The 26274-nt window shown below is 40.5% G+C and overlaps 1 protein-coding gene across 1 annotated transcript in view; it reads right to left on the reverse strand.

Annotated features, from left to right (window-relative positions):
• LOC121317316 (zinc finger protein 513-like) overlaps positions 1–26274 on the reverse strand; it is a 31999-nt gene continuing 5725 nt past the window's right edge. Inside the window, exons 2-4 of the mRNA XM_041253122.1 lie at positions 14857–14988; positions 2414–3085; positions 1–2126 (exon numbers count right to left, since the gene is read on the reverse strand). Coding sequence (XP_041109056.1) covers positions 1366–2126; positions 2414–3085; positions 14857–14988 — 1565 coding nt within the window. The 3' untranslated portion in view covers positions 1–1365. The remainder of the gene's footprint in view (positions 2127–2413; positions 3086–14856; positions 14989–26274) is intronic.

A 26274-nucleotide genomic window follows, 5' to 3' on the forward strand; every position in this document is an offset into this window, starting at 1 on the left:
TTTTATTTCTGTACACATAAATTACTGTCTGGACATTCCATTTAATACACTCTCGCCTCACACACAGAAAATAACAGTAGTACAATAAATAAGTTGTTAGCAACAATCAATAAAAATATTGCATAATTTCATTAGTGTTGGAAGGTTTTAGCAAACAAGATGTTTTATTATCAGTAATGGTATTATTAGAAAATATCCTAACCAACAGCTTGCTATTTAAAAACATTTTTGACCAAACATGAAACCTATGCGTGCACCCAAACTGTAACTTGCAAGATTTCTGTCTTTTTTTTGTTTTTTTTTACATTTTGAAAACGTTAGTTCCTACTCAATAAAAACATCTGAAGAAGTTTTCCACAATTACCACTATACTAGTTATTAGTAAATACTGATACTCTTCAAAGGTAAATGTTAGCTTTACAATACTATTGTTAGCTAAAAATGTTCAGATTGGTAAAGTTTAATTTTACATTTAGTTTTCTGTTGTATGCATTATTTGAGGTTTAATCCTGCAATATTCCTATAAAAATAAAATTAGGATGATTTGTTTAAATTATATTAACAATAAAAATAATTTAAGAAATATGACACTCATCATATATTCTGAGGATAAACTCTATGACATTGAAAGAAACTGCCTCCCCTTCAGATTAGAACAGTGAACTCCATGGGGTGTCCACAAGTATTGTGTTATATTTGCCTTCCCTAATACATTGCCCTAGCCTTTGGTCTGGACTTCAGTAGGAATCAGCCCACCGTATCTTTTTACTCACCAACGTGAATTGGCAGCACTCTCTTTTCCTGTGAAAATGTCAAATTTTGTCAACTCTTTAAATTAGCAACCTTAATCTGAAGAAAAAATCCCACTAACAGGCCCAGCCATTTCAATTGAATAAATGTCCTTGTTATACAAAATTTTGATGACACAAGTAGTAATAATAAAAATAAAATGATAGAAGCACTTTAAAAATCAATGTGGATGACTTGAAGTTTCAAGTTTATTACATGGCCTTTCCATCAACAACAACAAAATACACACATTCCAATTTACCAATTGTTTTGAGAATGTATTAAAAGAACAAAAGCTCATGAGCTACGCTGGGCAACTCCCTGCCATCCAAATTAACTTTTTTAGAAACCTCTGTGACTCAAAAAGCACCTATTCCATAGGCGGCAAAACTTATAATAGTAAGAACATGCACCAAGCAATGCCTAACTGATAGGTATAAGACAGAATGAATGCTGGCTCTCTGCAACACTTCAAAGGAAAAACTGGAAGAAAATGGTGTTGAACCTTGTGTTTTATTCTAAGACCAAGATTGGCATAAATTACCCATTTACTGGCCCTCCTCTTTAGGAAACTAACTACGATTCGTCCCCTGTTTCTGTCTGGGGTAGTTTAGTCCAGCCCTCGGTGGAGTGACCGTGTTTCTTTTGGTGGCGCTTGTAATTGTCCCAGTGGCCTGTGGTGTAGGGGCACTCCTGGCACTTGAAGGGTTTCTCCCCAGTGTGCCGCAGCATGTGGCGCTTCAGGTTCATGCTCTGGTTGCAGCTGTAGTTGCAGACGCTGCACTTGAAGGGCTTCGCGCCAGAATGGACGCGCTCATGCCTCTTCAGGTTGGCCAGGTTGCCGCAGGCGTAGTCACACAGATCACACTTGTAGGGTTTCTCACCCGTGTGAACCCGCTGGTGTCGCTTCAGGTTATCAAAGTGGGCAGAGGCGTAGTCACACTGTGGGCACTTGTAAGGCTTCTCACCGCTATGCGTCTTCATATGCCGGGCTAGGTGGTTGGGGTAATGTGTGATGAAGGAGCACAATGCGCAGGAGAAGACCTTTTCTGTTTTCTCTGGGCTGCTGGGGGTCTCCTGGGAAAGCACCTCAAGACCACACTTGCTACAGATCTGACTGGATGAGTTATCTTCATGCATAAAACCATCATCCAACACCAGGCCACACAGGCGGCAGGTGAAGGGAAACAGGAGCTCAGGGAGGGTCTCCGATTCCTCTGTTACATCCCTAGAGTCTAGCAGGCTGTGGGGATCCATCTCTGGTTTTAGACTTGCATAGCTCTGGAGGAAGTCAGTGCTGCTGTTTACATGGAGGGTCAGGTCTGAGACAACTGCATCTGAAAATAGAACAGAACACATCATTGCACAATTAAAAATGACCATTATTACTTAAACAAATGGAACCTAATTGCCAGTACATTCCATTTACACACATACAGAAGTATATGCAGTTCCTCCACTATAGCCTTGTACCGAGGACAATCAATTAAATAGTTCTACTCCTTTTCTAAAATTTGCCTTTGCAACAGTGTCAAAATTAGGTCCCTTATCTTGCTACCTAGGATCTATTTCCTTAAAAAAAAGAAAAAAAAAAGAAACTCTACCTTGTGGTGCAAGTATTTACCTTCAGTTTCCAAGGGAGGCTCTTCCACTTCATGTCCCATCATATGTCTCTTGAGGATGCGGCTGTTGCTGGCTCGGTAATCGCAAAGGTTGCACTTGTTTGGCTTGTCCTGTGTGTGCATGCGCTCATGCCTCTTGAGGTTGCCCATGGAGTTGCAGACGAAGGCACAGTACTTGCATTTGAAGGGTTTTTCCCCTGTGTGGGTGCGCATGTGCCGCTGCAGGTTGACCAGCTGTGCTGATGCATAGTCACAGTGCAGGCATTTGAAAGGCTTCTCTCCATTGTGCGTCTTCATGTGTCGTTTCAGGTGGTTGGAATAGTGTGAGGAGAAGTTGCACACCTTGCAGGGGTAAACCTTCCGGTTGATTTGGTTGGAGCTGCTCTTTTTCTTGGCAGGGTGAGCTTCCTCGGGTTCCCCTCCAACAGCACTGTCCGCCCCACATTTCAGGCAGTAAGGAGTGGAGAGGCCCAGGCCTCCAATGGCGTTGTCTAACAGCTGCCCACACTGCTTGCAGGAGAGGTAGTGCTGTAGTGTGTGGTGATAATTCTCTTCTTGGTCACTCTCTGTGTAACTGGGGTCCTCAGCATCACTCTCCATGCTAAGCCGGTTGTAGCTTGAACAGTCATCATCGCTCAGTGAATAGACCGGGATGACAATCTCAGCAACTGCATCTGTAAATAAATGTTTTTTTTTATTGTTATTATTTTTTTTTAAATATAAATTTAAATTAGTCTTTCCTCATGCGGGTTCCTCCTATTTTCTGTTCTGAATGCTCCTTTATCTAATCTCCATTTGTGACCCTAATGCTTGTTTCTTTTTTTCAGGTCGAAAAAGTCCCTTGAGTCGACATTGTCAATACCTTTTAGAATTCTGAATGCTTGAATCAGATCACCCGCATAGTCTTCTTTGTTCAAGACTGAATAAATTCAATTATTTTAGCCTCCGCCTTTTAAACCCAGAATAATTCTGGTTGCTCTTCTTTGCACTCTTTGCAGAGCAGCAATATCCTTTTGTAGTGAGGTAGCCAGAACTGAGGTCTTACTAATGCACTGTAAAGTTTTAACATTACTTCCCTTGATTTAAATTCAACCCTTTTTACTATATATCCAAGCATTTTGTTGGCCTTTTTTTATAGCTTCCCCACATTGTCCAGATGAAGACATTTCTGAGTCAACAAACTCCTAGGTCTTTTTTTTATAGATTCCTTCTTCAATTTCAGTCTCTCATATGGTATTTATAATGCACATTTTTATTGCTTGCATGCAGTACCTTACACTTTTCTATATTAAATGTCATTTGCCGTGTGTCTGCCCAGTTCTGAATGCTGTCTAGATAATTTTAAATGACCTTTGCTGCTGCAACCGTGTTTGCCACTGCTCCTATTTTTGTGTCGTCTGCAAATTTAACAAGTTTGCTTACTATACCACAATCTAGGTCATTAATGTAGATTAGGAATAGCAGAGGACCTAATATTGATCCCTGTGGTACTCCATTGGTTACCTCGCTCCATTTTGAGGTTTCTCATCTAATCAGTACTTTCTGCTTTCTACATGTTAACCACTCCCTAATCCGTGTGCATGCATTCGGTTATGCTAAAGTTATTTAAAACTGGATAGGAACAGGTCGACATGTGGGGCATGTTGTCCGTATCCACCTTTGTAAAAATTTGTAAAAAGTAATCATTTAGTATATTTGCTATTCTTTTCTCTTCGTCTATGATTATGTCATTAGTCTCGTATCTTGTAAAGCACTTTATGATGGTGGTCCATTGGTATTATTGGTATTAGCCCCCTTAACAATGATTATTTGTAGCTCTCTTTCTGACTTGTGTTTGCAGTTCCAAGTACTCTTTCTGTGTACTTTTAAACACTCTGTAAAGTGCCTTTTTTCTCTGAATATATTTTTTAATTGATCTATTAAACCATTTTGTTTTAGATTTCGATTTGACTACTTATGAGATTTAATTGTTTTACGCCTCTAGTACAACATAAAAAAAAAAAAAAAAAAAAAAAAAAAAAAAAAAGCCAGGCCTTTTCTGTGAATGTTTTCTCTATTTTACTCCAATCTATTTCTGTTAGTCTATGTTTCATTCCTTTTTAAAATTGTAAACCTTAGCTTTAGTCATTACTTTTTGAGTTTTAAAAAGCACTTCAAATGAGACCATGTTGTAACCAATGGTTGTCTGACCTTTGCTGTAGTTATTCTGTCTTTGTTATTTGAAAAGACTAAATCAAGGAATGCCTCCCCTTTAGTCGGTGCCTTGACAAATTGCGTTAAGAAGGAGTCATTTGTCATTTCCACCACTTCAATTTAGTATCTCGTGCTCCCCACCGAGATTTCCCATTTTATACAGGGAAAGTTGAAATTCCCCATTAATATGGCTTGTCTTTTTCTAATGTCATTGTATAACAGATTATTTTGCTCATTGTCTGAATTTGGCAGTCTACAGAATGCCCCTATTATTATGCCCTTTGAATTTTTGTCCATTATTCTGACCCATATTGATTCTGTGTTGTTTTGTTCTTCTAGATTTAACACCTGGGCTTCAAGACTATTTTTGATGTATAGCGTTACCTCTCCACCTCTTTTTACTTACAGGAGAGAGCTGTGTGGCATCTATTGGTTATACAAATAAAATAAGCTTGCAATAAATTTAAAACAGGCTTGAGTACTGAGCAAAGCAGTTTCCTCCAGCATCCAGCTCAAGTCATACTGTGCAAATCCAGTGTGAGAATGAAAAAAGCAGAAAACTGTAGCAACTGAAAAAAGCTGGAGAGCGTTACTGGATTTTGTTCTTTAGGCCCAGTAATAATGTTTATTGGCCATAATGGTGATTCTGACTGATGATAATGACCACGTTCATCATGATGGTAATGATGATGATGACAGCGGTCATGGTGTGCTTGATGATCATGATCTAGATGACGATGGTGATGGGGTTCGGATAACTTTGAGCATTTATTTTTGTCACAGGCATCCGAAATTCGCCTATAACGTATTCCTATGATCAACTAGACCTATATAATCTGTGTGAGAGCTGTGCGCAACAGTTCAGCAACATCTTGAGAAAACAGAAGGATCTTAGTGGCTTCACCAGGGGCATTTATAGTGGGTGCCTGTGCAAGCGGCTCATCCTTTAACACAATGGCTGTGTTGGCCAATGTGTGATATTACTACGTACTGAGGTACTGGTTACAAGTACCCTTGAAGGCATCTCACAGTGTAATTTTTAGCCAAGTTCTTGCCATATTGCAACCCTTGATTTTTAGCATTACAATCACTCAGATATTCTAGATACTTGTGATGCAGGCTTTTAAACAGAACCAAATCTTTCCCAGCAGATGTGTGAATAATTACTTCAAGCTGCTATGAGATCACATTTCCATATTATTTATTTCAAAAACAAACTAGACAGATTATAATTTATACATGTAGAAGTCATTAAAAGTTTTAAATAGTTTTTGTGCAATTCAAAACAAGTTGTTGATTCAAAACAAGTTGGTTATGACCAAAACAACAACAACAAAAAAAAACAACCGAACTGCATTTGTGAAGCCAAGGGCATTTCTTTCTTTCTTTCTTTCTTTCTTTCTTTCTTTCTTTCTTTCTTTCTTTTACTAACTGTAACAAATAAGCTTAACACAATGTAATTGCATCACTCATACCAATGTATTATACAATTAGACACAATGTAGTAATAAAATAATTAAGGCTGCTCCGATTAACTGGACCGATTAATCAACTAAAGAGATGATCGGAGATTCATTTGTTTTTTTTTTACAATTTAATCGTGCGTAATTTTATTTTTTTATATAAAATAAAATCAACCAATAGAATATCTGCATTTTCTTTGCGGCAATCCAATCATAAGTGAGCGGAGGCGGGACATAAACAGTTGAAGATATTCTCGGCTGAAGGTCTTGAGCAAGTTTAACCAATGGGAGAGTCAAAGATCTGCCTCTTGTTATGCAGGTGTCCAATCATGAGTGAGCAGTGGTGGAACATAAACCGTTGAAGGTATTCTCTGTTTCATTTGACTGTCTTGGGAGTTTAAACAATGAGAAAGTCAAAGATCTGCCCTGGTTTTGCAGGTGTCCAATCATTAGTGAGCAGAGGCGGGACATAAATTTGCTAGGGTAAGCAGTGTAAGAATAGTTGAATTCACGTGATATTGCTTATTATAGAGACATTTATTGAGAATTATACTGTGAACTTCAAAGTAATATTTCAAATTGCTTTTTACAAATAATAAAAAAATGTCATCAGACAGTAGAGATATTGTGTCGATTTGGTTATGAATCCATTTTCAAGGACTTTCTCAGAAAAACTGGAGATTGTTAAAAAGGGAGGTATACACCACCAATACGGTATTCTCGGGTACCTTGAACAAGATTCAGAATCTTAAACTTTCAGAATCTTCGGTGTCTCAGGTTCTGCTAGGTGCAATAAAAGAAGTACAGGAAGCCAAGTATGCCGCTGTAACGGTATCAATCAACCGATGTTGGAAATGCAGCTTAGGTGTCTTGTGTTTTCAGGTATGTGACAGTGGCTCAAAATAACGCTTGTTCTGTGAAAATTTGTTACATTTACTAAAATAAAAATGATAATAAAAATGCTTTTAAAAAGACCAAATTCCCATTGAGCTTATTGTTTTTTTTTTTTAAGATTCTATTGATTTTTGTAAAGTATTACTAAGCAGGACAGCCGCTATAAGATTGTTACCTTTATTAAAAATTTGGACTGATTAATCTACAGATTAATCTCGATTAATCAACTAATGCCCATAAATTAAGAAATCAGAAATCGAGTTGTTTTGTTTTAAAAAAGTGGGCTGTAATTTTTTTTCAGCTTTTTGGCACACTGACCCATTTTCCTGAAATAGAGACATGTGCACAGTAAAAATGTAACCGGCCCAGCTGGGCCTATGGTGCTTCACAACTACTGGCCAAACTGTGACCTCTACCGGCCCCGGGCCGCTGGGCAATGTTTAATATCAAACCCTGATATGGTTGAGATGATTGTTTATTTCATTATTTTTAGCTTATATATTTTAATAGCTTATATATATATAATATATATATATATATATATATATATATCACTTCGCCTACTACTTTCATACAAGGGCTTATGAAAAATCCCTACATTCTTTGTTCAATACTTTATTAACACACTGGTATATGAAAGTAAACTAATATGAAAAGTTGACGAGATATGCTGCAGAGGGAATATATTGTAGACCCAGGATAATATAATCACACAGAAAGTTGATGAGATATATATACACACACACACACACACACACACACACACACACACACACACACACACACACACACACACACGCACGCAAACAGTACCAGTCAAAAGTTTGAGTAAACTTGCTGGAAACTAATTTTTTTTTCATAACTGACAATGTTTTACGTCGTATACTTTTCTATAAATATTTGAAAATGAAAACACGTTACAGTATACAAAACAAAACATAAGGAGTATCAAAGCAATGTTCAAGAAAACTGAAAATTGTTTCTAAATCTTGGATTCCTCAAAATAGCCACCCTGTGCCTTAATAACAGCCTCACAAATACGAGGCATTCGGTGAACAAGTTTCAGCAGGAAATCACCCGACATGTCTTCCCAGCTCTTCTGCAGCAATTCCCAGAGATGTAGGGCACTTGTGGGTAGATTTGCTGTGACTCTTCTGTCTAGTTCGTCCCATACAAGTTCTATGGGATTGAGGTCTGGAGACTGGGCAGGCCAGGTAATTAGATTGAGTTGTCCTTCACTTTCATTCTTCGCCAGATAGTTCTTGCACAACTTTGAGGTGTGTTTCGGGTCAGTATCTTGCTGAAGAATGAAGGACTGCCCAACTAGCCATACTCCTGATTGCATGGCATGCCTCTGAAGTATGATATGATAGCCATGTTGGTTGAGCTTGCCATGGACTTGGTAAAGCTCACCAACTCTGTCACCAGCAAAGCAACCCCAGACCATGACACTGCCTCCTCCATGCTTGACAGTGGGAACCACACATGCAGAACTCATGCACTCACCCTCTCTGCGTCTTACAAAACTCGGCAGTTGGACCCAAATAGTTAAAATTTTGACTCATCGGTCCATAAGACCGACTTCCTCTCCTCAAACGTCCAGTTTCTGTGTTTTTTGGCCCAGGCAAGTCTCTTCCTCTTATTCTGCACTCTTAACAATGGTTTCTTTGCAGCAATTCTTCTAGTTAGGCCAGCTTCACACAATCTCCTCTGAACAGTTGATGTTGAAACATCTGTACTTCTAGTAGCATTTAGCTGAGCTTGTATTTCAGGGGCAGTTAATCGCCGGTTTCGCAGACTTGAAACTCGAATGAACTTGTCCTGCCTGACCTTTTTCGGTCCTCATGAGTGCTAGTTTCTTCAAATTGTTTCATGGTCCTCAAATTGTTTCATGGCAGTTACAGACACTTGCAAAGTTCTTGCGATTTGTCTTAAAGATTGAAATTCATTTATTAAAGTAATTATAGACTATCTTTTTTCTTTGCTTAACGGAGCATATTTTGCCATTTTCTGCGCCCTTACATTCAGGAATGAGAAATGCCTATGTTATCTATATTTATAGTAATCATGGACCCTCACCTGTTAACAATATTTGGTGACAAAAGGTTAATTAGGTAACATCCTAGTTAACTCAGAGAACATCTAACAAAGACACATTTATACTTAGGCCAGTGTTCTAACACCGTGTTATACACACTTCAGACTTTTAACTGACTTGGGCTTCAGACTGAAATCCCCTTGCTTTGGGTGACCATTTCATTGAAATTGACAAGATTTACATTTTCATTTAAAAATTACATTTTTGAATGCAATTCACTTATGATTATCAGCTTATATAAGTACACGTATCATATAATGAAATGTTAAGTGTTTATATACAAATTTATACAGTTAAATGCATAGATAAGCATAAAAAACCTTGTTTCACGCAGGTGTACTCAAACTGTATGTGTGTGTGTGTGTGTGTGTGTGTGTATATATATATATATATATATATATATATATATATATATATATAGAGAGAGAGAGGAGAGAGAGAGAGAGAGAGAGAGAGAGAGAGAGAGAGAGAGAGAGAGAGAGAGAGAGAGAGAGACACACACACACACACACACACACACACAGTGGCTCTCAAAAGTATTCACCCCCCTTGGACTCTTCCACATTTTAGTGTGTTAAAACATGGAATCAAAATGGATTTAATTAGGAGTTTTTGCCACTGATCAACACAAAAAGTCCATAATGTCAATGTGAAAAATAAAATCTACAAATTGTTCTAAATTATTTACAAATATAAAACAGAAAATAACTGATTGCATAAGTAGTCACCCCCTTTCCTATGACACAGCTAAATAAGCTCTGGTGCAACCAATTGTCTTTAGAAGTCACATAATAAGTTGAATGGAGTCCACCTGTGTGCAACTATGGTGTTTCACATGATTTCAGGTTAAATACACCTGTCTCTGGGAGGTCCCATAATTGGTTAGTACATTTCCTAACAAAAACTACATCATGAAGATGAAGGAACATTCAAAGCAAATCTGGAATAAGGTTCTTCAAAAGCACCAATCAGGAGTAGGATATAAGAACATTTCCAAGGCACTGAATATCCCCTGGAGCACAGTAAAGTCCATTACTAACAAATGGATAGAATATGGCACAACTGTGAATCTATCTAGAATATGCAGTCCTCAAAAACTGAGTAACCGGGCGAGAAGGGCACTCGTCAGGGAGGCCACCAAGAGGCCTTTGACAACTCTAAAGGCGTTACAGTCTTCCACGGCTGAGCTGGGACACACTGTGCATATGGCAACAATAGCCTGGGTGCTTCACAAAACTGGCCTTTATGGGAGAGTGGCAAAAAGAAAGCCATTGTTGAAAAAAACTCACATCAAATCTCAGCTAGAGTTTGCCAGAAGGCATGTGGGAGGCTCTGAGACCAAGTGGAAGAAGATTCTATGGTATGATGAGACCAAAATAGAGCCTTTTGGCCTCAACGCTAAGCGCTATGTTGGTGGCATCATCATGCTATGGGGTTGCTTCTCTGCGTCAGGGCCTGGAAAGCTCGTGAAGATAGAGGGCAAAATGGATGCAGCAAAGTACAGAGAAATTCCGGAGGAAAACCTACTGAAGTCTGCAAGAGACCTGGGATTTGGGAGAAGATTCAACTTCCAGCAGGACAATGACCCCAAACATACAGCCACACTGGAGTGGCTTAAAAACAAAAAGGTCAATGTCCTGGAGTGGCCCAGTCAAAGCCCAGACCTCAATCCAATTGGGAATATTTGGAAAGAGTTGAAAATTGCTGTTCACCAAAGGTCCCCATCCAACTTGATGGAGCTTGAGCAATTTTGCAAAGAAGAATGGGAAAAAATTGCAGTGTCCATATGTGCAAAGTTGGTAGAGACTTATCCAAATAGACTCAATGCTGCAATTGCTGCCAAAGGTGCCTATACCAAATATTGACTCAAGGGGGTGAATACTTATGCAATCAATTATTTTATGTTTTATATTTGTAATTTAGAACAATTTGTAGATTTTATTTTTCACTTTGACATGGACTTTTTTTGTGTTGATCATTTGCAAAAACTCCTAATTAAATCCATTTTGATTCCATGTTGTAACACAATAAAATGTGGTAAAGTCCAAGAGGGGTGAATACTTTTGAGAACCACTGTGTATATATATATATATATATAGAGAGAGAGAGAGAGAGAGAGAGAGAGAGAGAGAGAGAGAGAGAGAGAGAGAGAGAGAGAGAGAGCCCAACATTGATATGCTGTACATATCTTTCATAAGGGAGCCTGTGTTTGAATCAAAACATTGGAGGTATTTATAGGTGTTTGATGGCATGACAACTTCTTCTTATTGTTTATATTCAAATCTATGATTTATTCTTACATGATGTAATGATGTTCTATATATTGTGACATCATTTTTACTTGCATCTTTAAATCTACATTAATTCTAATTAACATTATTTTATATAAACTTATATTTATATTATCATGCAATGCTGGCTCTGAGGATCAGCCTTGATTTGGCCTCCCCAGCGCATCCCGAGCAGCCTTGATTTGTTAAACTTAGAATTAAACAAATATAATTAATTTTTTAGCATTTTTAAAAAAAAAAAAAAAAAAAAAAAAAAAAAAAAAATATATATATATATATATATATATATATATATATATATATATATATATATATATATATATATACACACACACACACACACACACACACACTGAGTGTACAAAACATTATGAACACCTTCCTAATATTGAGTTACACCCTCTTTTGCCCTCAGAACAGCCTTAATTCGTAGGGGCTTGGACTCTACAAGGTGTCGAAAGCATTCCACAGGGATGCTGGCCCATGTTGATTCCAATGCTTCCCACAGTTGTGTCAAGTTGGTTGGTAGTGGATCTCTACTCTGAATACCTCGTTCCATCTTATCCCACAGATCCTCAAATGTATTGAGATCTGGTGACTGGGCAGGTCACTGCAATAAGCTGAATTCACTGTCATGTTCGTGGAACCATTTCTGGACAATCCTAGCCTTGTGGCATGGGGCATTATCCTGCTGCAAAAATCCATTAGCAAATGGATACACTGCTGCCATGAAGGGATGCACCTGATTGGCAATGATTTTCAGATATCCTGTGGCATTCAAGCGATGCTCCACTTTTAATCAAGGGTCCCAATGTGTGCCATGAAAACACGCCCCACACCATCACACCACCACCACCAGCCTGCAATGTTGACAGGCAGCACGATGGATGCATTTACTCATGTGGTTTTCTCCATACCCTAGTCCTCCCATCAGTGTGAAACAGCAGAAACTGGAATTCATCAGACCAGGCAATGTTTTTCCAGTCCTCCAGTGTCCAGTTTTTTCATTCCTTAGCCCACTGCAACCGCAGTTTCTTGTGTTTTGCTGAAAGAAGTGGAAGTCTGTTAGGTCGTCAGCTGCCATACCCCATTCGTGTCAAGGTACAACAAGTTGTGCATTCTTTTATGGGTCTTTCAGCGCCAATGTTGTACTGGACTGTCAGTTGACTAACTGAGTCTGTTGCTCTACACAATTCGTATCAGCCTCCTTTGGCCTCTTTCATCAATGAGCCATTTTCGACCACTGGCCTGCCGTTGGCTGGATGTCCTTTGGGTGGTGGACCATTCTTGATACACACGGGAAACTATTAAGCGTGAAAAAACCCAGCAGCGTTGCAGTTCTTGAAACACTCAAACCAGCGCGCCTGGCACCTACTACTATACCCTGTTCAAAGGCACTTAAATCTTTCGTCTTGCCCATTTACCCTCTGAATGGCACACAGACACAATCCATCCACAGTCTCAATTGTGTCAAGGCTTAAAAATCCTTCTTTAACCTGTCTCCTCTTCATCTACACTGACTGAAGTGGATTCAACAGGTTACATCAATAAGGGATTATAGCATTCACCTGGATTCACCTAGCCAGTCTATTTCATGGAAAGAGCAGGTGTTCCTAATGTTTTGTACACTCAGTGTGTATATATATATATATATATATATATATATATATATATATATATATATATATATATATATATATATATATATATATTGGAATTAATTAGTTAATTATTTTCTGTTGAGTCCTGCTGGCATAATCGTATTCAGTCTATTTATCCATTTACTTTCTTTTATTCTTCTATATGTCGCATTGTCTAATTTTAGCTGTTCTAATACTACAAACTTTACATCATTTATGTCATGTCCTTGACTGGTGAAGTGCTGTACTATTGGTTCATTCATTTTTTTTTTTATTTCGAATTAATGAAAGGTGGTTCTCAATTATTTTATATATAGTTGTTCAAGTTTTTCCAACATATTTTATTTCATCACATTTTTCACAGGCTATTCCATATACAACATTGCTATTTTTACAGTAGGTATTAGTTTTTAGTGGATATGTGGTGTTCTTATGTTTAATTATATTTCCACTTTTGTCCATGTATTTACAAACTTTACATGTACTAGTGCAAGTTATTCTTTTATGTTTACTGTGAACTAAAATATCACCTAAATTAGCTTCTCTTTTGAATGCTACAACTGCGGCCTTTTTTTAAAGACTTATACCATAAAGGTTCCATAGAATCTTATAACCCGGTTTCAAACCATCATTCAGTATTATTACTGAAAAAAACTGGAAAAATAGAGATAAATTTAAATATTAGATGTGTGTGTGTGTGTGTATATATATATATATATATATATATATATATATATATATATATATATATATATAAAACAACATCTCTTTTAATACACATATAAACTTGTAACATATTGTATTGTATTACAGCAAGGATCTTGTGAACTTTGGTTCACCTGACTTTTTAGAGAAAGGAGGGGTTTCAGTTTGGTTTGTGAAAATCATAACCTTTACATCCTGCTACAGCCCACTACCACAAACACTGATCACAAGTCTGTGTTTGTTCAATATCATCTGGTGTGATTTGGCATATTAGTTACGTTAGACCTGTGAAATGTAAGTTAACAGAAACATTGTGTAAGGTGGAGTGGAGATAAGAAAGATTGTGCTGTAGTTTGCAACCAGATTATTGCCACCATCAATTAAAAGTATATTTGTTTATTTCTAAAACTAGAAACATGCACAAAAACAATGCATCCCCGGTGTTATAATCAAAGGAATATGCTGTATCAAACTGAATGGCTTATAAACGTAATATGGAAAAGTGTAAAGTACCACTGATATAGCCAGAGGTTACAAATTATTGACACCACCTGTAATGGAACTGTATTTAAGGGAATTATGAATAGTTTCCAGCTTATATGGTTCATGAGATATTAACATTGGTATATGCTGCTGCACTGCAATGTGATATTTTCTTTGTGAAAGTCAATAAGAATAATGTACTTCACAAGATTTTAACAAAACTACTGCATTACCAGTTTGCCCTCTAGTGTTAAAACCAATGTCACTTTTTAAAAATGTAATTTAAAAAAAAGGGATCTGTGTTTAACTGAGCACGTCACTTCAGACTCAAAAGGGCAGAGTTATGTGTACATCATTTTTATGTCCAAATATTTTAACTGACTGCCACACAGCCAGCAATACGTATCCCACGGTGAACTGTTGCAATGGGAACAGGTGTGTGTTTTCCAGTAATGGAGATTTGTGATTTGTGCTGCTGCAGCATGTAAAGGAAGTCACTGGTTTAAGGGATGAGCATTTTCCATGGCTACATGCGATCATTCCCTTGTGAAGTCACTGAGATTGTTGCATACAGCTTTTATAGGTGTAGTGAATCACACCACCATATACCGGTATATGCATATATGCATACATTGCAAATATAGTACATCCTCCACAGAATTTGAATCATTCACAAACCTTCAGAATCTTTCTCGAATCCTATGATCTTGTCATCGCTGTCCACAAACTCCAGGTCCTGGCCCAGGAGGAAATCACTTTCCAAGACGAGGCTCCCTGAATTATCCACTCCTAATCCATCTTCTGAATCCACTGTAATCAAAAACACCATGTCATCAGACACACGCCAAAAACAGCAAACCATATATGCTTACCTTGCCTTTTGATCTCATTGACAAACAATGCAGTCATATGACACTGCATAGCTTTATACAAAAGGCAGGGGAAATGTAGGAAATTCTCTTTTTGCAGGACAGATCTACATGGTGTAGAAAGAGTAAGTAGCTTCAAATTACTTTATGTATTTATTGATCTATTTGTTTTTTGTTCTGATGGCACTTAAGATGGGAAATATTCTGTCTAAATTTTTCCCCTAGGTCTGTTTCACTGGCACGGTCTCATGATAATAGTGCTGAGGCAAATATTTAAATATTTAAACAAACATTTGAAATGGCAAAAATGACCATGTTAGGGTACATTCCTATAACACAATCCATACGTAGAGTAATAAAATAATATCACACTGCATAAATTATGTCTGGAATAAAGAAACTCATTTATATTCAATTGCATGTTTCTTTGTTTTATTTTTAAGGAAATTTGATAGGGTACCGGGTTTAGTTATCTCCTGAGAGATTACTGTACTAGTATTAATTTTAACTAAATAAAAAAATGTTCTTGTTAACTTTTCAAGAATAGTAATAAAATGTTAAAAAAAGCTTGTTCCCTATAAAGGAACTATATAACAATAGTTACTACTACCACTACTACTACGGACCACTACTACTAGTATGGACCTATAATGACATTTGAAGCCCTAAGAAAAACAACACTTCCTCTGGTCACTTCAATGCCTGACTGACACGGAAAAGAAAACAGATCTTGCATATATTTTATAATCAATACTTGATTCATTGAATTGATTACTCTAATAATGGTAAAGGATCAAATGCTTTATTTTAAACAGATATCAATTTTAAATAAAACATTACAAGCAGAATTTGCTGGAAATTACTGGTAGGAAAGTTTTATATGATTATTGTACGAAAAAAATAAAAAATTGCATGCTGAATTTTCTTTTCATTTTCTTTTACAGATCATTGAGTATATAGGAAAACGTTTCTGTAGCAATATAATAATAATAATATAATATAATTTTGCAACGTAGCAATAATAATAATAATAATAATAATAATAATAATAATAATAATAATAATAATAATAACTAGATCATAATTATAAAAACAAATTTGAATATTTAGATCTTGTTCATGGAAAAGTTTATTGCTTCATCAACATTCACTGAAAAATAAATAATCTTTAAAGCTCTGAATAATTCTGTTTTTAAAACCTCTGCCAACCCATGTGTGTGTTTGTGTAAGCAAGTTCTCTGCAACTCGCTTGCAGAAATCAACTAGATCCAGAATAAGGGTAAACAGTGTTCACTAACAAATGCTCATGTTACCCTGAGGTTAATAACCCAATCTGCTATGCTTAAACTCCCTGTGGTTGGCTCAGCAATTGGACGGGTTTGATTATTTAAGTGTGCTGCAATTAATTTCATAAGTCATTCGTCTTTAGTATGGGGATTACGAAGTACCTTTTTCCCCATCGCTTCCATAGTCCAGAGAATGGTATCACATAACAATGAAAAAACACTGTCCAGGAAAGGTAGTTTTTCGTACCCAATATCCATACGGCCTATTTAGCGAATGTCTTTCTTCACACCACTGCCAATGCCATTAGCTTTTCACATCTCTATTAGGTGTGTATTGTCTCCGTCACTCAGTATGAGACTAAATAATAATAATTAAAATGACATTTGCAACCTAGTGGCGCACTTATACAAATACAAATTAAATGGTTTAACACACTCCAATACGTATAGTAACATCAAGAACTGTCCCTCATAATTTTTCAGTTCCCTCAAAAAATGTATGATGGAATGTAGTCTATAATAAACACAATAAAAGCTAAGGATGATTTACTTTAAAAAACTGTTCTGTAGGTTTACTGTATCCTTTTTCTGGTATTTAACAATTATGGTCTTCTTAACAATACAGATTTTGAGGTGTGAAATCCAGCATGCCTATTCCTAAACGAAGAGACACAATCACTCTGTACCTACACTCATAGCCATTCTGTTGAGAATCAGGAAACATGCCCCATAAGTTAAAGAAGCTAAGAGTTGAAAGGGAAAAGGAAAGCTTTAGTACGAAAGTCTAGGGAGACGGTACAACGGGGATCTAAAGGACACAGTTCATGTGGGAGAAGTTAGACAATAAGCAGTGGAAGGGTTGAAGAGCATAGACAACAGCACTTTACAGGGCAAACTGAAACTCTGGTGCTTTCAGTTTGGTCTACTGCCAAGACTGCTGTGGCCACTGACTGTGTACGAGGTTTCCTTGACAACAGTTGAGAAGCTGGAAGCTTTAATCAGTTGATACGTCAGGAAATGGTTCGGAGTTCCACGCTGCCTCACCAGAGTGGGACTTTATGGTAAAGGAATACTGCAGCTACTAATCTCTGCTCTAACTGAGGAGTTTAAGTGCATCAAAGTCCGACTGAAAATGACATTAGTAGATTCACACGACAAATGCGTAATGGATTCAGCACCTGTGTTGAAAACTGGAAGAAAATGGACGGCAAAGAAAGCTGTGGAAGATGCTAAGGCTGCCCTTCGAATTGGCTGGGTGAGGATTCCTCATGTCCTTCGTGTTCATCACCTACAACATTAAGGCACATTTTGACAGGATGTAAGGTGGGTCTTAGCCCAGGATGGTTTACTTTGCGCCATGACCAGGTGCTGCGATGTTTGGCCTTAGCATTGGAAGACAAGCGTAACCTGACCAATGAGTTGCCACCAGTTCCATCAAAGCATTACACAGAAAAGACAATTTTCCTCCATCCAGGAGAGCAACCACCAAGAAAAGGCATTAAAACCAAGCCTCATCCAGGACAACTGAAAGCTGCTAGAGACTGAAAGATGCTGGCAGATGTTGGTCAACGGCTTATTTTTCCACCTGAGAGTGCCACCACTAACCTTCGACCAGACACTGTCTTGTGGTCTGGATCAGCACGCCTTGTTCATCTGGTAGAGTTAACAGTGCCATGAGAGGATGCTGTGGATGAGGTGTATGAGAGGAAGAAACTTCAGTACGCTCAACTAGCTGCTGAAGTGGAACAGCGAGGATGGAGAATCCGAGTTTACCCAGTGGAGGTGGGTTGTCGAGGATTTGTGGCACACTGTACAACACGGTTTCTCAGAGATGTCGGGTTCAGTGGCCAAGAGTTGCGTCACACAGTGAAGAACTTAACTGAAGCAGGAGAAAGGAGCAGCAACTGGCTGTGGTTGAGATGGAAAGATTCTGGATGGGGATCTCAAGCACAACAGAAAGAAAGCAACGCTGATGTACGGGTAAGTAAGCTGGGCTGAGCTGAGTAGGGGATGGAGGTGGGTGATGCTGGGACGCCAGAATCACTGTTCAGCCCTCTTGAGGTGTTGTGGGCTAGTCGACGAAACACAGAGGACGGAAGGTGCCCACTTGAAGACCCCAGAGATATACCCTACTTGGCTCAATCCAGACAGTTGTCATGCTGATGCGCTGGGGAGACCGCACTGGGTTGATCCCTGGAGCCAGCATCGTAGCCGCTGTGTGTGCTGATGCGCTGGGGAGGCAAAATAAGCTGATCCTTGGAGCCAGCATTACACTTCAGCAATCAACACCAGACAGAATGATATCTACATCAGATAGAAAGCAATGAAAATGGATGGAGATGCAGATGGATCACATTAGTTTACTGTAAAGCTACATCTTAGTTGGTGCTTATCTTGGCGAGACCCGAGTTCAAATCAGCATGAAGTTTAACATCTACTCTCATGTAATGGAAATCTTGATCATAATTTCCAGCCCTTCTAAACCTAAAACCTTAATTTCCTGTCACTGATTCACCATGGAACAATAGCCTTAAAAAAATGAGGGTTGAGGTGGAAGGGAGATCTGATATCACCACCTACATGTATGAAATTCAAGCAGATGTTAACTTGAAAATTAAAAATAAGTAGTAGACTTCAATATTGAGAACATGACCAAAAACCCACTCAAATGTAGGCCTAATCACAAAAGAACAAGGGTACAGTTCAGTACAATTCCATTAAAATGTGATTGCCATGCTTCTTGCTCTTTACCAATGAGGTGACCTACAGAAACCCCCATACAGCCTTATGCAAGGCTTGCATTTCATTGTGCTATTGCGGACATCCCGAAATTTTCAGGCAGATCCGCCACTCAAATGTGAGAAAGGACTGCAATCAGATAAGGTCATCAGAAAATCCTCAAAACATTTATAACAGTGTTAAATTACACTATATTGTTAAGTTAGTTCAAAAAAGTTTTTACGTAAGATTGAAATATGTGCTAAACATATGTGTTGGTTAAAACTTTATATTACATGGACGGTAGCTATATTTACACTGTGGCCCATGTTACAAAAAAAAAAAAAAAAAAAAAAAAAAAAAGACCTGTATACTGACTTCCTCTGTCAATCACAATTAGCTCAGCCAAAAGAACGTTTGTCCCACAACCTAAACGTGTCCTGTTTTCAACACCCAACTGACACCGTTGCAAGAAAAACTTTTAATAGTCAACTAGAAAACGTTACAGATCCAAAATAAACAACTATGACTTTGTAGGACCATAACACTGGTAAAAATAATCCAGCATCTTTAAAAATAGCCAAGCTAGCTTTGTCCCTATGACAACCAGAGACAGAGATATAAAGCTGAGGCCCCTGTTCTTTTGATGTAAACAGTTATAATTGCACTGCACCTTCCAAATTATAACAAGATAAAAAAAGAGAGCAAGACTAGCTCGGTAACTATAGCAACACTAAAAGTTTGAGGCCCAGTGCATAACCGAGTGCAACTCCTTAAAAATTCCCAGGGTCTGAGTTCAAGCTAACTAAAACACCTTGAATGGTTCGATAAACTTGGAAATAAACTCAAATATTGTTTAAAGGAGCTCCATTAACTGTACACAGCATTTAGATTTTCTGGACACCCCCAATCTGCTAGTAACTTGTTTGTTATTACTGTTTTATTGGTTTTGTGCTTCAAAGCATATACATATTTTTGCTACTTTTCTCTTTCTTTTCATTCCGATCAGTTGCAAATATTGTGTAAATAAAGTCTTTTGAGTTTGGTACATTTTACAGTTTCATTTTTGCTGTTAGCAACTTCTATTTTCAGTGAGGTGTATATTGTATCTCTCTGTTATTGGTCTTCTCTTATTTAGAAATAATAATTGAGAATGTATTTCATTTATAGAGCTCTTTGTTATAATCGATGCTGCTAGTTTCTAAAGTGGCATCTGTATAGTTGGTTCTATTCATATTTAATAGATGTTGTTGAATAAAGCAATGAAGTATTATAATAGATACAGTTTTTTTTTTATTTTTATTTTTTACCTCCAGTATATTTTAGTAGTTGTACTTGCAATTGTTTCAGCATTGACCGCCTAGTACTGGGCAATGTCGTCATTGCCAGGTCAGTGTTGTTATTTAGAACTTTATGACTACATTGACTGACAAAATCGGCCAATGCTGTCATTGGCCATTGCTGTTGGGCTCTGAAAACTGTGCCCAGTCATTGACGTCACTGGCCGACTTTGGCTGTAATGTACATGTTACAGACAAACCCTGAAACTAAGCAATTTGAGAATTGCCCTGTCAAAGTCTGAAATGGATCATAAAGATCTTTCATATTATGTTTTCATGGGACCAAGCTATGATTAAAGAGCTTGTTTGACCGCCTACCTGAGTAATGTCACTCACTCACTCACTCATCTGATTCATAAAAACTACACAGGAAGTCCGGTTTCAGAAAATAGGTATATACATTAAAAAAAATGTATTTTTATTGACATGACTATATCAAATATTTATATTATATATAAAACAAATTATTAAAATCTAGATATGTATTACAGTGCTCCCTCGCTAAAGGCTCTCAATTACAACACGCCTCGGATATAACGCTTCTACAGCATGTCCCCCATTTTGATTCATGCAATATTTCTACAGTAAATACAGCATCGGTGTTGTTCAAACTATAAACAACTTCTCAGTCTAACTTCTGTTTCTGTCTTTCCTTTTTGATACACACTGGCACTTAATATAACACAGACATCTTATTCAGCATTTGTTTTATAACTAAATAAATATTAGGCCTATTACATGGTTATCCTTTCTAATGTATTAACTTTTTTGCTGCGATAGGAGCTGCATCTTTCTCCGGGAGACGAGAAACTTCAGCTTTGCTTCAGCCCCTTTCCGGCAGCCGAACCTGGGACGAGCCCATTCCCTCTTCTCCTCTCCTGACCTGCTCTCCTTCTCGCTTGTCTGTCGCTTCGAACTGAACTTCCAACTGCCATTTAACCAGGCTATTTACAGTTTACAAACTGCTACTTAAAATGAGCCATGCGTGTGAATATTACCCTTTTTTTCTTTGTTTGTTTTTTTATAAAAAACATTTATAAAAAACATATAGCGTTGATTACATGGTGCTTTATGCATGGTAAGTTACATTTTTGCTTCACTATATGTGAGTTATAGAGAGGGAGTTATTTTATTTAGTATTTTAGTCAGATGTGTTGTTCTGTGTCCCGTGGTGCCACATACCCCATCCTCCGTATATAACACTCTTCGGTTATAACGCTCATATTGTGTGTCCCCCGAGACCCACGTTATAGCAAGGGAGCACTGTACATACTTAACTTACACTCTCAGTCACTCCACTATCCAGCTCTTTAGATCGCTTGTCACTAACGCTGTCAAACATGAATAAGTTAATCATTCATGTGCTACTGAGTAATTGCATCCATCTTTCTAATTGGACAGTTCAACACAACTCCTTATTATTGGTTGTTATTATGTTATTACTAATACTGCCCTTTTTATTCGCAAATGTCAATGACGTTTCTCATGTTAATTTTTGGTCCGATGTTCCAAAGTTGAGGGATATTAGTCCACTACTTTAAATACAAGTACACCTTCTTGTTCCCTTTCAATTTGAATGACAACCATTACCGAATGGGAAAGAGCCTCTTTGACCGTCAATCTCTGAGCAAATATACAAAAGCTGCTCTATCAGGGCCCTACTGTGAGGGGGAAGTCCCGCCCACCTCTTGCTGAAGAGGGACGTCCTCACAGTAGCCCATCGCCACTTTCTCTCTCATATCTCTGAGACAGGTCGTGAATTCACTCAGCGTTTGCGTCTGAATTTGGCTGGTTTATTTGGTGCTCCAAATAAATTCTAAACCACGGTATCACGCTTTCAAGCGTTAGTAACACTGCTCTCGATATAGTCCCCCGTCAGTTTTCTGGTTAGAGCTGGATTCGACCCCTCTTCACGGATTAGTGAGCAGCCATTACTCTCATACACGAGGCTTCATGTAGCTGATACACCGTGTGAGAGCTGTTGTGGTGCTGTAGGAGACCCTGCGGGCTCGTGGTGTCGTCCTTTGCGCCGATTTAATCGGTCAGTGAACCGGGAAAAAAAAAAAGAAAAAACAGCTCAGCGCCCCTCTCAAGCCTCGGGCTATCCTAGCGCGCCTGCGCTTGCCCTCAACGACCACGGCGATTGAATCGACTGCTTACCTCGGCACCGATCGCGGTTTCCCATCGTCTTGCGAGGCTGAGAGAAACAGCACCCACCCGGCCCCGGTTGACCTAGAGTCGGCGTGAACATCTTCGGCGCCACCTACAGCTCGGACCCGACTGTGCCTACCATCGGCAACGGCCTTGGAACAGGTCCACCCAGCACCGACAGCGCGTTCTCTCGATGCTGATCCCGACACAGATTGATTCGGCACTGGGGAATAGCTTCGAGGCCGTCTAGAGCCCGGCACCAACTGCGCTACACGTCGGCATCGACCCTGGCGCCGATCGACTCGGCACCGACCTCGTGCATCTTGACGGCGACCTCGGCACTGAGAGCGCTTGCCTCAACGCCGATCCCTGCACCGACTGATTCGGCACCGGTGAATCGTTAAAAAAAAAAAAAAAAAAAAAAAAAAAGCGTCTGCAGGCTACTTGTTGAGCATAGCAGTTTGGTATAACAACAACTGCAAACATGTCGGTGCAGTCAACTGGATCAGCGGGCTTCCACCACTGTGACCGTTGTTCAGCCAGGCAGGATGAATACAGATCCTACACCAGGTGCCTCGGGCCAGAATACGCGGCCAAGGCACTGGCAGGTGAGCTGGACTGCTATCCCTGTAGGAAGTTCTCAAGGAGAACAGAGACAGAGAGCAGTCCTATCTCCAACAGAATCTCTCTCCTCAAGCCAAGGGAGAATGAAATCGATGGTCCAAGGGCCGCCGCAGAGGTCTACCAGGACCCCGCCTGCTACAGTGACCAGGGAACTCTCCCGCACAACTGGGTCACCCTCCCCTTCCCCACCACTGGTACAGCGGCGAAGGCACCTCTCAGGGGAGGCAAGATGGTCACCGCCAAGGCGGTACCACTCAAGGGGACGGTCACCAGGGGACAGTCGGTTGCCGCGCAGGTACCACTTCCCTTTTCCAGAGGACAGGAGGTTGCCACGCAGGCGCAGACGTTCCCCATCGCTGTCGCCTCGGAGGCGCTCAAGCTCGGCGAGCAGGCGGAGACTGTGAGGGCTCAGCAAACTATGCTGGAGACTCTATTAAAATCCCAGGGCAGGCTGCCCCATACCACCGGGCAGCCCCAGTCCCCACAGTCTCGTTCCCCGTCCCCTCTGCCGAGACCACCTAGCCCAGACGAGCTGTCCTTCACGGCGTCCAGGTCGGACGTGTCGGACCAAGCCACTTCCGTCGGGCAGGCCACAGTGGGGAGCACCCTACCGCCCTTGCCACATGTGTCCCAGAGGAAGGAGTCCCATGGCCGGCGGAACAGGATGGAAAGGGGAACCGCTTCCTCCAGCAGAGAGGACATCCACAGCACGCCCTCCCCTTATTCCAGGACTTCCTGGATTTGGTGCACTCCTCTTGGGGTAACCCAGCATCTGCGCCCTCAGCCTCCAGAACAGTGGACTCTCTGCTGCACACTGCAGGAGCTCAAGAAGCGGGCCTAGGCGCATTCCCCACCATCGGGGCCATGGTCACGGTGCTGGTACAAGGTTCCACAACATGCCCGTCAAAGCCCTGCAGAACAGCGGACGCAATGCTAAAAAAGGCATTTGCGTCGGCTGTGCTGTCCGTGCGAGCATTATACGCCTTGGCCATACTGGTGCTGTACCAGAGCCAGTTGGCAGGGAGGCTGCAGGACAGAGTCACGGAGGCAGACACAGGGGAGCTCCAGGCAGTGGCTAAGGCGATCGCTGACCTAACAGGGGAGTTAGATCAGGCATCAGGGAGGTCGCTGGCGGCGATGGTGGCCGCTCACCAGCATTTGTGGCTGACACAAGCCAAGGTCGTAGAGACCGAGAAGGTGGCACTGCTGGATGACCCCATTATACCGGGGCAGACTTTCGGGGCGACCATTGATGCGAGCCTTGAGAGGTCCCACAAGGCCACAGAGGTCGCCTCAATGTTTTCATGCCTTCCAGCTTATAGCCAGCGTGCAAGGTGGCATGCACAGCCTGCTGGGGTGAAAAGGTCTGAACACTGACCTCCACCTCCTGTCCTGGACGTACAGAAACTTGCGTTCCATCAGGGCAGTTCACCTCCCCGGTGTGGACAACAAGGCAGCAGACCTCCTGTCCAGAGGAGCTCCAGACAGCTAGGAGTGGAGGCAGCATCCTCAAGTTGTGGAACAGATTTGGGAGAGGTTTCGGCCGGCACAAGTCAACCTCTTTGCCACAGCCGAGTCCACTCATTGCCCCCTATGGTTCTCCATGGAGAGACAGGGGTCTCCTGGGAGTAGATGCGCTAGCTCACCCCTGGCCACAGGGGCTCTTGTATGCATTCCCTCTGCTACCATTGATACCCCTGACACTAGAGAGGATCAGGGTAGAGAGAGCACAGGTTCTGCTGGTTGCAACCAGATGGCCGAGATGCCTCTGGTTTGCTCTCCTCTCCGACATGTTGTCGGATCAGCCATGGCAGCTCCCGCTGCGCAAGGACCTCCTGAGCCAAGCGGAGGGAATATTATGGCATCAGAACCCAGCCCAGCTCCAAATCTGGGTCTGGCCGTTGAACGGAGCCGTCTATTCAGACGAGGTTTGCCAGATGCAGTAGTAGAAACACTACAATCTGCTAGGGCACCGAGCACTAAAGCCAAGTATATAAATGGAAAGTTTTCCAAGACTGATGTCTTGCCGAAGGTCACGATCTGGTGACTTGCCCAATTGAGACGATATTAACCTTCTTACAACACCTGTTTGACGCAGGAAAATCAATGTCCACTTTGAAGGTATACCTGGCAGCAATATCAGTGTGCCATGACAAAACTGGCTCTGTGTCCTCTGGGGCACATTTCCTGGCAGTGCAGTTTCTTAAAAGGGCTCGGAGGCTTCGTCCTCCCATGAAAAGTATGGTCCCCTCCTCTGACCTTCCCCGCATAAGTCAAAGGAGGACCGTAGACAACACACGCTATGCCAAGTTCGGGTTCTGCGCTGTTATTTGGATAGGACGGCATCCTGGAGACAGTCCAACCAGCTGTTTGTCTGCTACGGGTCCCGCTCTAGAGGTCAGGCCCTATCGAAGCAACGTCTAGCACACTGGGTGACAGATGCGATATGCTTGGAGTATGAAAAGACGGACTCCCCGTTACCGGGGGACATTACGGCCCATTCTACCAGGGACCAGGCAACTTCGTGGGCTTTCCTTCATGGCGCCTCCTTAGATGAGTTATGCAATGCTGCTACATGGACAGGTAGTCAGACATTTGTGCATTTTTACCGCCTTGATGTGACAAACTGAACAAGACCCTCTTTAGGCTCTTGAATTTTCCAGACGGCATGCCCTTAGGCGTCATGTGGGCTCTGCTGTTATCGCCTTTGGGCTATACTGTCGGTAATCTGGAGCCGTGACAGCTTTTGTACAGCTTTCCCATTGGGTAATGGTTGTCATTTGAATTGAAAGGGAACGTTAGGTTATTACCATAACCCTGGTTCCCTGAAAGAGAACGGCAACCATTACCCTTCGAGGTTGTGTCCCCAGCTGACCTCTGATTTCAAAAGAAAATGGCGATGGGCTACTGTGAGGACGTCCCTCTTCAGCAAGAGGAGGGCGGGACTTCCCCCTCACAGCAGGGCCCTGATAGGGCAGCTTTTGTATATTTGCTCAGAGACTGACGGTCAGAGAGGCTCTTTCCCATTCGGTAATGGTTGTCATTCTCTTTCAGGGAACCAGGGTTATGGTAATATCCTAACATTCTTCTTCTTCTTGGGTAAGCCTT

Source organism: Polyodon spathula, chromosome 6, assembly GCF_017654505.1.
Source record: "Polyodon spathula isolate WHYD16114869_AA chromosome 6, ASM1765450v1, whole genome shotgun sequence".
Lineage (NCBI taxonomy): Eukaryota > Metazoa > Chordata > Actinopteri > Acipenseriformes > Polyodontidae > Polyodon > Polyodon spathula.